At 40.3% G+C, this 14,163-nt stretch overlaps 1 protein-coding gene and 1 long non-coding RNA gene across 2 annotated transcripts in view; one reads left to right on the top strand and one right to left on the bottom strand.

Moving 5' to 3' along the window:
• LOC306894997 (b(0,+)-type amino acid transporter 1) overlaps positions 1-7,945 on the bottom strand; it is a 29,510-nt gene extending 21,565 nt beyond the window's left edge. Inside the window, exon 1 of the mRNA XM_079457881.1 lies at positions 7,101-7,945. Within this exon, the coding sequence (XP_079314007.1) occupies positions 7,101-7,814 (714 nt within the window). The 5' untranslated portion in view covers positions 7,815-7,945. The remainder of the gene's footprint in view (positions 1-7,100) is intronic.
• Positions 6,084-12,848, top strand: LOC306894998. Its single transcript, XR_013786747.1, has 2 exons — positions 6,084-6,263; positions 11,811-12,848. It is a non-coding gene; the product is annotated as an uncharacterized lncRNA (long non-coding RNA).
• Positions 12,849-14,163: the final 1,315 nt, after the last annotated feature.

Here is a 14,163-nt window from a genome sequence, read left to right as displayed (position 1 = left end):
TTGCAGCACATGTCCTTAATGCCGCCAACGTTTAGGTTGGGCTCCTGGTTTGGGCGTACGCCTGCGAAAGCGCCTTCTCCCATCCTCAGGTGAGACTAGTGCGCTATTTTAGCCTCCCTACTTTCCCCCCATCACTAAGCATTTGCACTTGGTAACAGACTGAGCGGAGCCGTCTGTTGGAACATCGATCGGAGTCCCCAAATCACCCCTGCAGCTCGCCAAAGCGGTCAACCTCGCCGAAACGGCAGCTGAACACGCCTGGGAAACAGACGGGGTGGTGGCAGCGCTCGAAAAGAATGTAGCCAACCGTGACCGCAACACCCTGATTGCTATGTCCGCACACACGGGACATACCGCATCAGTGAAACCTGCCTCAGCATGCTTGCCAAGCAAGTGACACAGGTATCATGGCCGTCAGACTCCGGGATGAGTCTGTCGCACCCAAGGATACAGCTACGAGACATGCTCGTAGCCGGAGGGACTTACCTCTTAAGGTCTGTAGCCTTCTGCCGAAACGCCCAGGGGAAGTCCACCGAAAGGAGAAGTCCGCTGCTCCGCGTCATAAATCCAGCAGGTTAAAAGTTTTCTCGAAGTCGAGTATCGCGTGTAGCATCAGCAAACACACAGGTTCCGAAGAACAAAGGATGAGTGAATGACCACCGCCATCTTCCTTTATACCCGTATGTATGGGGCGGAGACTGGCATGCGCGTGCCATTCGCCAAGCCCATTGGCGTTTATAATTAATTATCTCGGAGAAGGTAGGTTCTCAAGATCAAACCCCAGTCAGTCTCTCAACACAACGTCGAGAGACCGACTGAAGGGGAACTATTCCACAAAATTGCCAAACTTTCCCCAGAACAAATATTCCTGAACCTATCATAATGCCTTCAACCATAAATATGCTGAAAAGCTCCAGCTCACGCCTCAGATTCAGCTTTTCATTTCCTGCTAATTTTATGGTGTCAAAACGTAGAAGAAAACTGTTGTGTCTGAGATCTTTAATTTAAAAAAAGGTTGAATTCTTTGAGTTCAATGTTCTTGTTTAATTTTAACTTCCCTCCCAAGAAAAGTCCCAATTCTATGGCTGAACAATACATTTGACAAAAATATTATATTCTTGCACATGTTGTAAATCGTAACCTCTCTAATCAGCAGGACAAACTCTTAAAAACAAGACAACATATAACTATACATTTTATTGTAGGACAGTTGTGTCTATAACATATTCACTGAGTAACATGTCTCTGTAATCATTATTCTAAGATTGCAACACATTCTGCAGTAGTTTTCAAGTGATACAATATATAAATCTAGTTTTCCTGTAGCTTTGCGTTAACAATGCAATGTTGTGGGTTCGATCCCAGGGGATTGCAGATACCTAAGTATAAATGTATAGGATAATACAATATAAAAGTGACTGCCAAATGCCTAAATGTAAATCTGAAACAGATGCTGAAGTTCGATTCATGGGTACGTGTCTTTGCACACAATCACACGTTAGACAAGAAGTCAATGTTTTGGATGAATCTTTGGACTCTCACATTAAATATTGTATACTGATTTAGGATTAAACTTTAACGATAGAACAAGAAAACGACTAAGTAATCTTTTAATTTCCATTTATTGTCAGGAATGAGACTGTCAAGGGAACAAGGAAGAGACGTGACAAAGACTAGACAAGACTGTGCCTTCACTTCCAGAGGTGGAAAATGTACAAAAAATATTATACTCAAATACAAGTTATACTACTTTGATGAAATAGTAATTGAGTACAAGTAAAATGATCATTCAAAAATCTACTCAAGTAAAAGTAAAAAGTATCTTGTTTAAAATATACTCAAAGTAAAAGTTACTTAGTTACATTTTAAAAGCGAAAGGGGGACCTCTCCGGTTTTGTGCAACACCAACAATAATCATAGTGTCTAATTTTATATATTCAAAAGTGCACTGCAACAAATAAATAATTGTTTTGCAGAAATATTACAGAACACCTTCTTTAACGGCCCACCTGGAAACAACACAAAGCTATCTGACCGAAAACCACCATACCTAACAAACAAGAATACTGCTTAACTATTGATGAATGTTCCATAAAACCCTCATCTTCAGCAAAGAATCTTGGCGTTTTATTTCGGTAGTACTCTGTCATTTGAGAACCAGGTCGCCAACACCTGTTAAATTGTGTTTTTCCATCTTAAAAATATAAGAAATAACTACGTCATATGCTGTCTCCATCAGATGCAGAGAAGCTAATTCATGCCTTTATGACATGAAGACTAGATTACTGTAATGCACTTTTAGATGGTTGTCCTGCAGGCCTATTACAAAAACTCCAACTGGTCCAAAATGCGGCAGCTCGAGTTCTTACACGTACAAAAATGTATAAGCATATTTCCCCGGTTCTGTCAACATTGCACTGGTTACCTATAAAGCATTGCATTATCATTTTAAAATCTTGCTTATTGTCTATAAAGCCCTGTATGGTTTAGCGCCTCACTACTTGAGTGAACTTCTCAAATATTACAGTCCTTCGCGTGCACTTCACTCTCAGGCGTCAGGTCAGTTGGTAATTTCAAAATCAAGTGCAGGCGGCAGATCTTTTTCCTATCTAGCGACTAAACTTTGGAACAGTCTTCCCTGCACTGTCCGGGAGGCAAACACACTCTGTCAGTTTAAATCTAGACTAAAGACGCATCTTTTTAATCTTGCATACACTACACTATAATAATATATATATTCCAAAGATTTAGGCTGCACTAGTTAGATCAACCGGAACCAGGAACACTTCCAAGAACATCTGATGCATTTGTTGCATCAAAGAGTGCAGAACAGTACTCTACTCTCAGCCAGTCTTGTATCATTGTTCCAAGGTTACTAGAGCGGGCAGGACGCAGTCCAAGGTTAGCGGAGCGGGCAGGGCGCAATCCATACCCAGACCTGACAAATGCTGTGACGATAGAGCTGGACGAAGGACGAACTTCAACCGCTGTTAGATTATTAATGATAATCTTAAATCTAATTTTGTTTGCCTTGTTGTGCAAGCATTGTCGAGCTTGTGCAGAGGCTGCAGCTTTTGCCAGAGGGGAACTGGAATCCCATGGTCACGTCTGGTTTCGCGCTGAGGTTCTTTCTCCTCCAATGGAGTTTTGGGTTCCTCACCACCTGTTTTGCACTGTTTGCCTGGCCGGGGGGGGCTGCTAGAATTTTATAGTCTTATTTAATTAACACTGCATATAGGAATTTATAGTGTGTCTGATATTTGGTCTGTGTTTTGGCTTGCATAACATTTTATGTTTTGCTTATAGTCAATGTTTTCTTGTACAGCTGTTTTGTAACAATGAAAATTTAAAAAAGCGCTATATAAATAAAGCTGACTTGACTTGTCTTGAAAAAGACACGTATTCGCTCCAAATGACCCCTTTAACTGGGATCTTTGTCATCAAGGGAATAAATAACATTATAAAAATATTTTTAAATAGAAACATTTTTTTAAATTGTAAGAAATATTTGCGATATTTAAATGTCTTGTTCACCATAAGACTTTGTTCCAAAATATTGAAAGATTTTTATATAAAGAAGTTATATTTGGATAGCTTTAATTTTGTTGAATAAATCTTATAGTTCTAACAATACTTAATATTTATTTAATTATTTTATTTATGTATCATATTGTTATAGAAGTTCATAGAAATATCAGTTCAATTAGAACCAAATGCATATTTGTACTGATGATTGTAATTTGATCATTTTAAATACAATTGTTGATATTTGTGTTTTGAAAATATTTTTGATTGATGTTTTAACTCCTAATTAACTAATTTTCTACATAGAAATAGGCTATTCATTATGGCTAGTTAAATTAATTTCGACTACGAAAACCTGAAAAGTCCCTTTAATTCCTTACAATCCCAGTTGTTGCAGACCCTAAGATTTCCCACTTCACGTTGATGCTTCTCTTCAGTTCTCCATGTTAATTTTCTATGGGGTTTCTATGGAGATGCTTGGCTTTGATCTCAGTGACCCATTCTTGTTTTGATCTTGATGTTTGTTTTGAGATTATTGTCCTGTTGGAAGATTCAACCTTGACCCATTATGTGGCCTGCTTGTCAAATGATCTTTGGACATATCACTTTGTTTGCGCGAGTGAATAAAGTTTGACCTTTACACCTGGAACCTTTATCTGCAAGATTTTTCTTGCACTGAGAAGACTGATTCTCCACAACTCTAGCTGCTGGCTGGTAAAGTGGTGCTTGGAAAAAATTAGAAGAATTCGCTGGCCATGGGAAAAGAACTTTCTTGGTGGGTACAAAGTGGGCCTCTGGAAATACAATTAGCATTTTGTCATCCTAAGGCATTTATGCCAGTGGTACCATAAAACTGCTTATTACCAAGCAACGTGCCGTGGTATCTGATTTGAGCTGTAATGTTTGTTTTTATTAAGTTTGCTTAATATATTGACCTTATTTATTGTTATCTTATTGTTTTCCTTCAGAAATATTTATTAACTCACTGTTGCCCTCTGTCATTGCTTTGAGGGCTGTATGTGATCTTAGGATCGTAAATTAAAAAAAAGAAAGTCTTGTTTGCAACAAATAAATGCAGCCAACATGGCAACATTTAATTAGATAATTTCACTGGAGAAAATAAATTAGATTGTTTTACAATGTAGGGCTAGTGTCATGATTCTGCCTGCTCTTGTCTTGATTTTCTGGTCTAGGGGCAGAATCATGACAGACCCACGTGTTTTATGTGGAGAGAAACATATTATTGTCAATCAGGACATAATATGCGTTCTCTCCAGTCTCGTCATTTGGCCCCGCACCTCTCGTTCCTAGTATAGCTTTCCTCCTGTGTCTCATTACCCACACCTGCCCATCGTTATCTCCTTTGTTAGTCTCCCTATATAATGTCCTCTTGTCTATTGTCTTGTGCTTGTTTGTTGTAAATGTTTCCTGCCCTGTACTTAGTTTCCTGTATGTATAATTGCAAAGATCCTTGTTTGTGTTCCTGATTGTTTATTTTTGCCCCCCTTGTGGGAAGTATTTGTTTTCTGTTTTGAGATTTAGTTTGGTTACTGTTTTTCCCCATCGAGGGTGTATGTGTTTTATTATTTATTAAAATCTTGTTACCCCTTGCATCCGCTTCCTGCACTTGGGTTCTTCCTACCATATTCGTGACAGGTAGGGGTTGTACGACCTTAGATTTTTAGCGGTTGACTATTTTGTGATAAAAGTTGTGTAGACTAGTCGATGACATAATTAATAAATAAAAACAGAGCTAGGAAATGGTTTGCAACAAGATTTGATGGGTGTGGGCGGTAAGAAACTTGTGTGTGAGGGCTGCAGGAGAATGGTGGGAACCCCGCAAAATTGCCTCTAAATACATAGTATCTAAATACAAATAAACTGTTGTTCATCTATTTCACAAGAGCAACAACAACTATAAATAATGTTAAAGGGCGAGGTCGATGGTAGCGGGGCTATGCAGTTAAAAAACAGCAGGTGGATCAGCAGCTTAATGTTACTTCACATCTGAAGTGTGTGTACAGACTACAGACCAAAGTTCCCTGACATTTACAACAAGTCAACTGAAAATGTCATATGCACTTTTAGATGAAACAACCGAAAAATTTGTCGAGAACAACCTCAATGTAGTTATTAGCCTAATGAAGCAGAAGTTTTATATGAGAAACATATTTATTCTGATACTTTCATGTTTTATTAAATGGGGAAGTACAAAAATAGCCTATAATATTAAAGATCTGCCTGTAGAAGCTAGCACACTGAAACGTAAGGCTTTACCTACAAACTCTTGCAGCATCAGAACATATTGTGAATGTTGCGAACGAAAACAGGAGACATTGTAAATGATGCGTGCATTAGCAGGACAAAATAACATGTATTATTGCATGGAGTGTGACAGAATCCCGCTGAACCGGGTAGGAATGACTTCCGTCCCACGTGCAGGTCCTTGGAACAGTCAGACGTTTTCTCAAAGGTACGGTCTAAAACAATCACATGACCCGCGTCATGACTAGTCGACATCAAGCTTTAAATGTCGCGCCAGAGCATTAATGTTGACTAGTTCATGCAACCGCTACTCTACAGTTGTATGATCAGGAAATCATTTTTAATGTTAATGCTTCTGAAATAATAGATGTTAACACCAGGACTATTAGTCGTAAAAGGATGTAAGTTTCTTGGCTGCAGAGTGCATTAACTTGCACTATGCAGATATGCAGACCGGAAGTTTACATGACAAGGTAAGGGTTTGGGTCAGAATCTTTACACATTTTGTAACTTTAACATTTTTACTATCAACTTCACAAAGAATTCCAAGAGGGGGCTCTCAGTAATTTAAGGAATTTTCCCTTTCGTTACACTTTAAAAATAAACAGTGCTCTGAATTGTTTTTAATTCATTGAAATTAATTTAGTTCTCTAACTGTACATTTCTACTGTAGCCATGGTTAATAAAGTAAATTGCTTTTCCATGATAAAACTTCCATGCTGTTAGGTGTCAGGACTCCCATACCAGCCAGAGTAACATTTCCAGTGGCGTAGTTTCCACTAGGGACAGGGGGGACAATCCCGTTATGGTCCCTCTGACTTTTAAATTAGTTTGTAATGTCTTTTAACAGGACCGAGAAGGACACAGTGTGCAAAGGCAAGCATACACTATTTGACTGTAAGTAAGACTGCCCATTAAGCTACTGCTGCTTCGGGTGATGCTGCAGCTGCAGTAAGTGTTACAGAAAATGAGCCTGACTAGGCTCGTGCTACGTCATGTGGGGCCCCCCTCCGTTGCGATAGTGTCGTAGGGTCGCAATCGGTTTTCTCTGTACACCAGTATATACAGTATACTTTTTTGCAGAACACACCCAACTTTTTAACCATTGCGCATTCATTAATAAAATGAGCATATTTGTTCATTATCATAACTGTAAGCTAAATGTTGGCATATTAATTTAATTGTTTCTAACATAAAACAAACATCTTTCCCCCCGTTTTGTGTCCCCCCACTCGAACCAAAGTTACAACCTTGAACATACCCAAAGGAAATGACAGAGCCCACCTTTACAAGTAATTGATAATAATTACCTCAGGACGCTTGATCTCCTCAGTTACTGAGTTCAAGTTGTTCCAGCCATCAAAGGACCACAAACACTGGTAAAAAGCTGTTACAATTCCACTGGCACTCATTTTGCTCCCATCAAAGGACTGTTGTAGACTGTTGGACGTGTTTCCTTGAATGAGTAGAATGACTCCCCCAACCATGATCACCACCAGTGACATGATTTTTACAGCCGTAAAGAACACTGTAACTGCTATGGACGAGCGCACATTCAGGCAGTTCACAACTGTCAATGCAACAATTCCTGCTGCTGCCAAACACTTTACAGCTCCATTTGGTGGTGGGCAATCATCATAGAAAGGCGCAAGAGCATTTTGGGCAAAGCTCAGTGCCACTCCTGTCATACTGGTGGGTCTCACTACGGCAACAGAGATGAAAGCAAATATGAATGCCATGAGGTTGCCTGAAGTACGTAAGATGTAAACATACTCTCCTCCAGACTCGCGTATTACTGTTCCTAATTCAGCATAGCACAAGGAGGCAAGCATGGCCAACAATCCACTTGCAGCCCATATTAAAAGACTTGCACCTGGGCTCCCAATGTTAAGTAGCACATATTGAGGAGACATGAAGATTCCAGATCCAACCATGACCCCTACAACAAGGGAAACACCACCCAACAGCCCAATTTCTGTCTTCAGTTTTAGTTTCTCAGGTGCATGGTCTTTGTCGGTTGCCATTAGCGGATTTAAGTTGTCTTTCTAATTTGATATTCTTGTTTAACAATTAGATATGGACAGTCGCTGACATGTACAGGTGAGAACGGAACAAAGTAACACATTTTACAGCTTATTTTGTTAATAATTACCAGTCTGAGGTCAAGGTTAAGGAAGACTAGAGAATTTAACCTTTAAACCTTTTCCATATATTTTTTCTTCTTTCTCCTTAGGCTCTTGATATTATACATTCATATACGCTACATGAGTCCTACTCATTAATCAACCTTAAACACACATAAAATTCTCCAACTTGTAAAATAATTATTTAAACTGCAACCTTAAATAAAACATTTTAATTAAGCTAAAATATGCCAAATAGAATCAAAAATAAATTTGTTCAAGATAAAACTATTCTGGAAAACAAAGAAATCTTTACCTGTAATTAATTGCCAGAATATAAATAATAAAAATGGATGATTATTTTCTGCAGCTTTGTTTGGGATTCAGAAATTCTGCTACAGAATGTTACTCATTTAAACCGTTGAATTCTGTTTAAATTATGACTAGATTCCTTTAGTTTTTTTTACAAAGCTAGTTATAAAAACTAAAATATCACCCTAACCCTAAAAGAAAACAACACTTATGGGTTTTATAGACAATGCTTAAGGCTAGATCCAGGCAAAATTTAATCTTGAGATGCTTTATATGAAAATAACTTGTACGGACATTTACATATCATAGTGTCATTATTTGGTCTCAATATGTACAAGTGTAATGTTTTTATATTATACAAATGATATAAAAGCAACATTAATAGCTTAATTTTACCAAGATATAATTTTAGCTCCCTGAACTCTCTGTTAGTCGCTTTGGACTAAGCTTTATCTGTGAACCGGGCCTTCATTAATTATATTTTATAGCAGTTCTACAAATAAGAACATCCCCAAAGGAGGTGCCGAGATGTGTCAGGTTTTGCTCACATTTAGGTATAAATTTGCCACAAGTAGACACCCCACACATACTCCTTTAAAGAGCTTTATATGTTTAGCACATATATGTTTAGCTAAAATATAACCCTGTACGATAATTTAGCCTCGTTATCCTATTTATCCTCATTAGCCCCCAAGGCCTATATGTATTTATGAGCAGTGTTTTTGGTATATTCCCTTTACCAGTTTTAGCAGCAATTTAACAGTAAGTAGTAAGGTTATTTTATAAGTAAAGTGTAGAAGCCATTTGTATTAACATAGTTTAACTACAAACATAAATTATAGCAAATATAATGAAACTATGGAAGTTACTATGTTTAAAAAGAAGCTTAAATGGAGTATGGTTACTATATATAGAAAATGGTACATTTGTGGAAACTGTGGTTTTACTGCAAATACCATCCCTACTTGTAAAAACAACAATGAATTTGTGAATTAGAAAAATTCTAAAAGAATACAATTCTATTGAATCCCTCTTCTTTGTAGTGTGTTTTGAGTTTTATACTGTGGTGAAATGGAATTAATGTCACGCCCATCATCAGGGCTGGACTGGGACAAAAAAAGGGCCCTGGCATTTTTACTCAGACCGGCCCACCACAATGGGTCGGACACAACCAACCAGTACACCATCCTTGCGGTCCCTGTAGATATGCATATCTACTGTTCCATTCCCCCAAAAACCTACAGAGCTGAGAACTAAGTGCCATGGACGAGTGTACTCACTCTCTCTTGACTGACTCCCTGGTGATAGACCTACACCTACTTGTGGTGTGATTCGCGCAAATTGAGCGTTAGTAAGGGAAGCCAAACAATCCAATAGTGGGATGAGACAGCGGGGTATTACAGAGCTCGCGCCGCGCTGACATGTCATCTGCGCGATTCAATTTCCTATCGCCAACCGATGGGCAGCGTGGCACCAACCAATCCGCTGCACTGACCAATTAAAACATATACAATGTTCATTTGGCGCCACTCATTTACATTTTACCCATAAACCTCTGCTATTATTAACATAAATAATTGAGGTAAAATGGCTAGGCGCAAAACGTACTACAATAATAAAATAAATTACCTGAACATGTAAACTGTCCTATATAATTTCCAGGAGGTTGGCGTGCTCCTCAAGACTACGATATTGGAAGTCATTGAAGTTTCTGCTTTGTACAGGTCTTTCCGTAGCCGCTATAGTATAGAGTCTATACATATGTGCAGTTCTTCAAAGTATCGATGCAAAACACTACCGTTTACTTGTAGACTATTAAAGAGAATAATAAAAAAATATTATGCATTTCATCCTGATTTCCTTTTTTCTTCTGTAGGGAAAAACTGATAGACTTGTGTAAATGTAAACAAATGTAAATGTTTTTAAGGAATGAGGGGTTTCTTTATTGTACATTTGAGTGTACGGTTTGCGCTGTTTAAATAACGTGTGCGCTGACGAGGTGTCATCTGGCTGGGCGATTGAATCGCGCAGATGACATGTCAGCGCGGCGCGAGCTCTGCAATACCCGCTGTCTCGTCCCACTTTTGGATTATTTGGCTTTCCATAGTTCGCGCGAGTTGAAAAATCTGAACTTTGGCGAAAATTCTCGCCGCGTTTACGCACCAGGAACTTGCTCTAGTAGGGACGTGATTATGACATAGCGAGCGGAGGCAGGAATCCGAAACAACAATGAAGGACTGCGCCTGTGAAGGATTTGATGGACCCAGACATGGCGCCGAACGAGTCTACGTCGTTCTTCAGCCTTCCATAGCACATAATGCGCAGCTATCCTCTCAACTAAACCCATGTCCGCCATTTCGCAATTAGACGGGCGCCGCCTGACAGAAGCCCCTCCATGACGCGAATGAAGCGAGTAAAAGCAAAATGTTCAACCGTCCAACTAGACGCTAAAAGCGTGATTTACTGCGTTTGGTGTGAACACTCTATAAGACACTGACTGCATCTGACACGAGAAACTGGGGGGGGGGGTGGAGTCTGTTAAGAGATGATTGGGCCAGCCCAGTGTCAGTATGGAAAATGAACTAATGGGCTGCTGTCCCTGCTTTATCGCCGCGTTTACGCACCAGGAACTTGCTCTAGTAGGGATGTGATTATGACATAGCGAGCGGAGGCAGGAATCCGAAACAACAATGAAGGACTGCGCCTGTGAAGGATTTGATGGACCCAGACATGGCGCCGAACGAGTCTACGTCGTTCTTCAGCCTTCCATAGCACATAATGCGCAGCTATCCTCTCAACTAAACCCATGTCCGCCATTTCGCAATTAGACGGGCGCCGCCTGACAGAAGCCCCTCCATGACGCGAATGAAGCGAGTAAAAGCAAAATGTTCAACCGTCCAACTAGACGCTAATAGCGTGATTTACTGCGTTTGGTGTGAACACTCTATAAGACACTGACTGCATCTGACACGAGAAACTGGGGGGGGGTGGAGTCTGTTAAGAGATGATTGGGCCAGCCCAGTGTCAGTATGGAAAATGAACTAATGGGCTGCTGTCCCTGCTTTATGGGCCGGTCGTTGGCCGATTAAAAAAATATAATATAATATTAAATCGGCCCCCAAGTGCGTCGGCCCACCGGGCATTTGCCCGGTATGCCAGATTACCAGTCCAGCACTGCCCATCATTAGTAGGTTTCGAGCTCTATATAAAGTGATTGCTCCGGTCGGAGGATGTGGCGTCATTGTTCAGCTAACTTCCGTTGTGGACTGTTGTTCTGCTGCCTGGTGTTGAGGGTAGGTCGTTTACCGTTCACAGTAGTTTGTTCATCCTTGTGCTTGGGTGATATCATTGAATGTTTTACCCTTCTTTGGAAAGGCTGGTGTCTGTATTGGCGGGTGCTTATTATATTGGCTGCATTGAAAAAAAACGCTCGCTTTCGCTACGGTAAAACTCCTTTATCTCGTTACATTACCGCATTTGTGCGGCTGCTGTCCTCCTGGCTGGTAAGCAGATGTGTATATATTTATAGTTTGATTACAGTTTATTACATCAAAAGTTAAACGACTCGTTGTGTGTGTGCTGTAGCGTTGGGGTGCTGTTCTGACGACTGGACGAGGCGTCCTCCGCATATGGGTTTGTAGCGCTCACTTTTAATGCATTGATCGCACTTCGTTTGAAAGGTACGTGACGATTTTATTCTTATGGGTTTCAGATGTACAGCAAGGCGTTAGTACACTTTGTAGTGTGGTACTGCTGCATGTCGCGACGCTCCATCGCTGCTGTTTTGTCGTGCTTTCTTTTGCTTTGTGTTGCTTGGCTTTGCTTTGCTTTGCTTTGCTTTGCTTCGCTTTGTTTGTTTTGATTTCTTTGATTTACATTTTGGTTACGTTGCTTGCAGTCCAATCAATGTTGTCTGTATTCATTTGTTGTTAGACCCCGGTGTCGCTTATGTGGCAAGTTTGCTTTGCTTGACTAGCTGCTTGCCCACTTCTGAGCGCATGCAAACCTGTGGTGTCGGGTTTCTCATTTTTCCACGTTTTGCTGGAAATATAAATTCTATTTCCTGTGTGCATACCCTTTTTGAATTTATTTTCTTTGTTTAGTATATTTGTTTATTTCGGATTATATGTGTGAGTTGCCCATGCTTTGGGTAATCACAATTGGTTTTTGTATTAGGTTTATGATTTTGTTGCTTTAGAAATATTAATTGTATTCTACTCTTGTCTATTTAGTTATAAGTAATTGTCCTTTTTCTTTGTTTGCTTCCTAGGAGTTGGGGAGGACCAGTGGGGTTGCAGGCTGGTGTGGCCATATACGGGAGTTCCTTAATTGCTTGTGTGGTTTTCCTGTTCTTTTTTTCGGTTTAGGTTTTGTCCTTGCTGTGAATTTCACATTTGTATTTGCTTTAATTGTAGCACGTGTGGCTCCTTTGGGAAGCCGGACACCTAGCCTGCCTCCCTGCTGGCGATCCCCAGACTCTGGTCGGCAGCTCTAATCTAACTCTGCTATTTTAATGTTTTCTAACCCATGCTGTCATTTGTATTAAGATTATTACCGATTTTAAAAGAACGCATGGGGTTTTTCCCAAATCATGGATTAAAATAAATTGTATTTTGATATTCACGTCTCATTGTCTTCAGTCATTAGAAATCTGAACCTGTGTGTCTGAGTCTATATATATTTCCCAGATAGGTGTGCTGGGTGGCGTAGTCGGTTATATCAATTCCCTTTTTGTTTTTGTACCTTCCTTCCCCTCCCATGAGCTTTGGCCACAATACCAATAGGATTTAACCTCCCACCATCACACAAAAGTAGACAACAGGTACCCATACAATACAATTTCCATTATAAGCATTAAATCCATTACATCTCTGGTTGTATTTTGGGCAAGGTTGGGCAGAAAGAACATCATTAATTTTCCAAATGGCTTTAAATTATATAGCAGCAGATCAAAAGAGAACACGCATGTGCAGATCCTTAACTCTAGCTTTGCGATCTCATGATATTTAGAATGAATTTCTTTTTCATTTTCTCTGTCATGTAGCTCAAGGTGTATGTGATGTTTATTTACCGTTTAGTTGTTATGCCGATCATTTTCATGACAATGTCTTCTATGATCTTTGACTGAACGAAGCGCTCGTTCTAAGCAATAGTTGAACCCACAGAACCCCTCAGTTGTGTTTACATTAGATTAGCCGGGAAGATAAACTGAAATACTTGGCTGCAGTGAAAGGTCCTGGGAGATTGCAAGTGAGAAAAAATGTGCACACAGGAAAATGTCTCGGTTACATATGTAACCTTTATTCCCTGATGGAGGGAACGAGACGTTGTGTCGAACCAACAGATGGGGTTTGTCTTAAGAACCTACCATCTTCTGACTAGTTTTGAAAAGGCCAATGAAATTGGCGAATTAAATTTGCTTGCAAGACTCCGCCCACGGATATCCGGGTATTAAAGGGAGCGGCATGTTCATTTATTCACCTTTTGTGCCGAGGAGCCTGAGAGCATCTCACAACTGCCGCAGCGGACGGCAAGTGTTGTGGCATGAAGGGAACAGAGGTTACCGAGACGTTCCCTTTCTGACGGTCTCTCAACGTTGTGTTGAACCGACAGATGGGGTTCCTATTGAAAACACCACAGCATTATGCCGTGTCACAATCTTTAGCGAAGCGACGTTGAACGGCCAGGGCGAGTCAGACGTGAGCTCTATCGCAAAATTGTAACCTTCCAGAGCTTTGGCAAAGATGTGTAACCCCTGCACTCTGCCACCACAGACAGAGGCCTTGTTTCTCTAATGGCGAGAAGCCGTTCGGTACCATAGGGCTACTGGGTAAGCGCTGTTCCCTCAACGGAGATGTGCGCTACGAAGACCACTTCTCACCATAGGGGGGAGTACAGTGGAGACACCCCCAGGTGGACAGGTGGACATCCACCTGGG

The sequence above is a fragment of the Barbatula barbatula genome (genome assembly GCF_947034865.1).
Source record: "Barbatula barbatula genome assembly, chromosome: 6".
In the NCBI taxonomy this organism is placed as follows: Eukaryota; Metazoa; Chordata; class Actinopteri; order Cypriniformes; family Nemacheilidae; genus Barbatula; species Barbatula barbatula.
The sequence above is the reverse complement of the archived record's forward strand: the minus strand, read 5'-3'. Positions and strand labels throughout refer to the sequence as shown.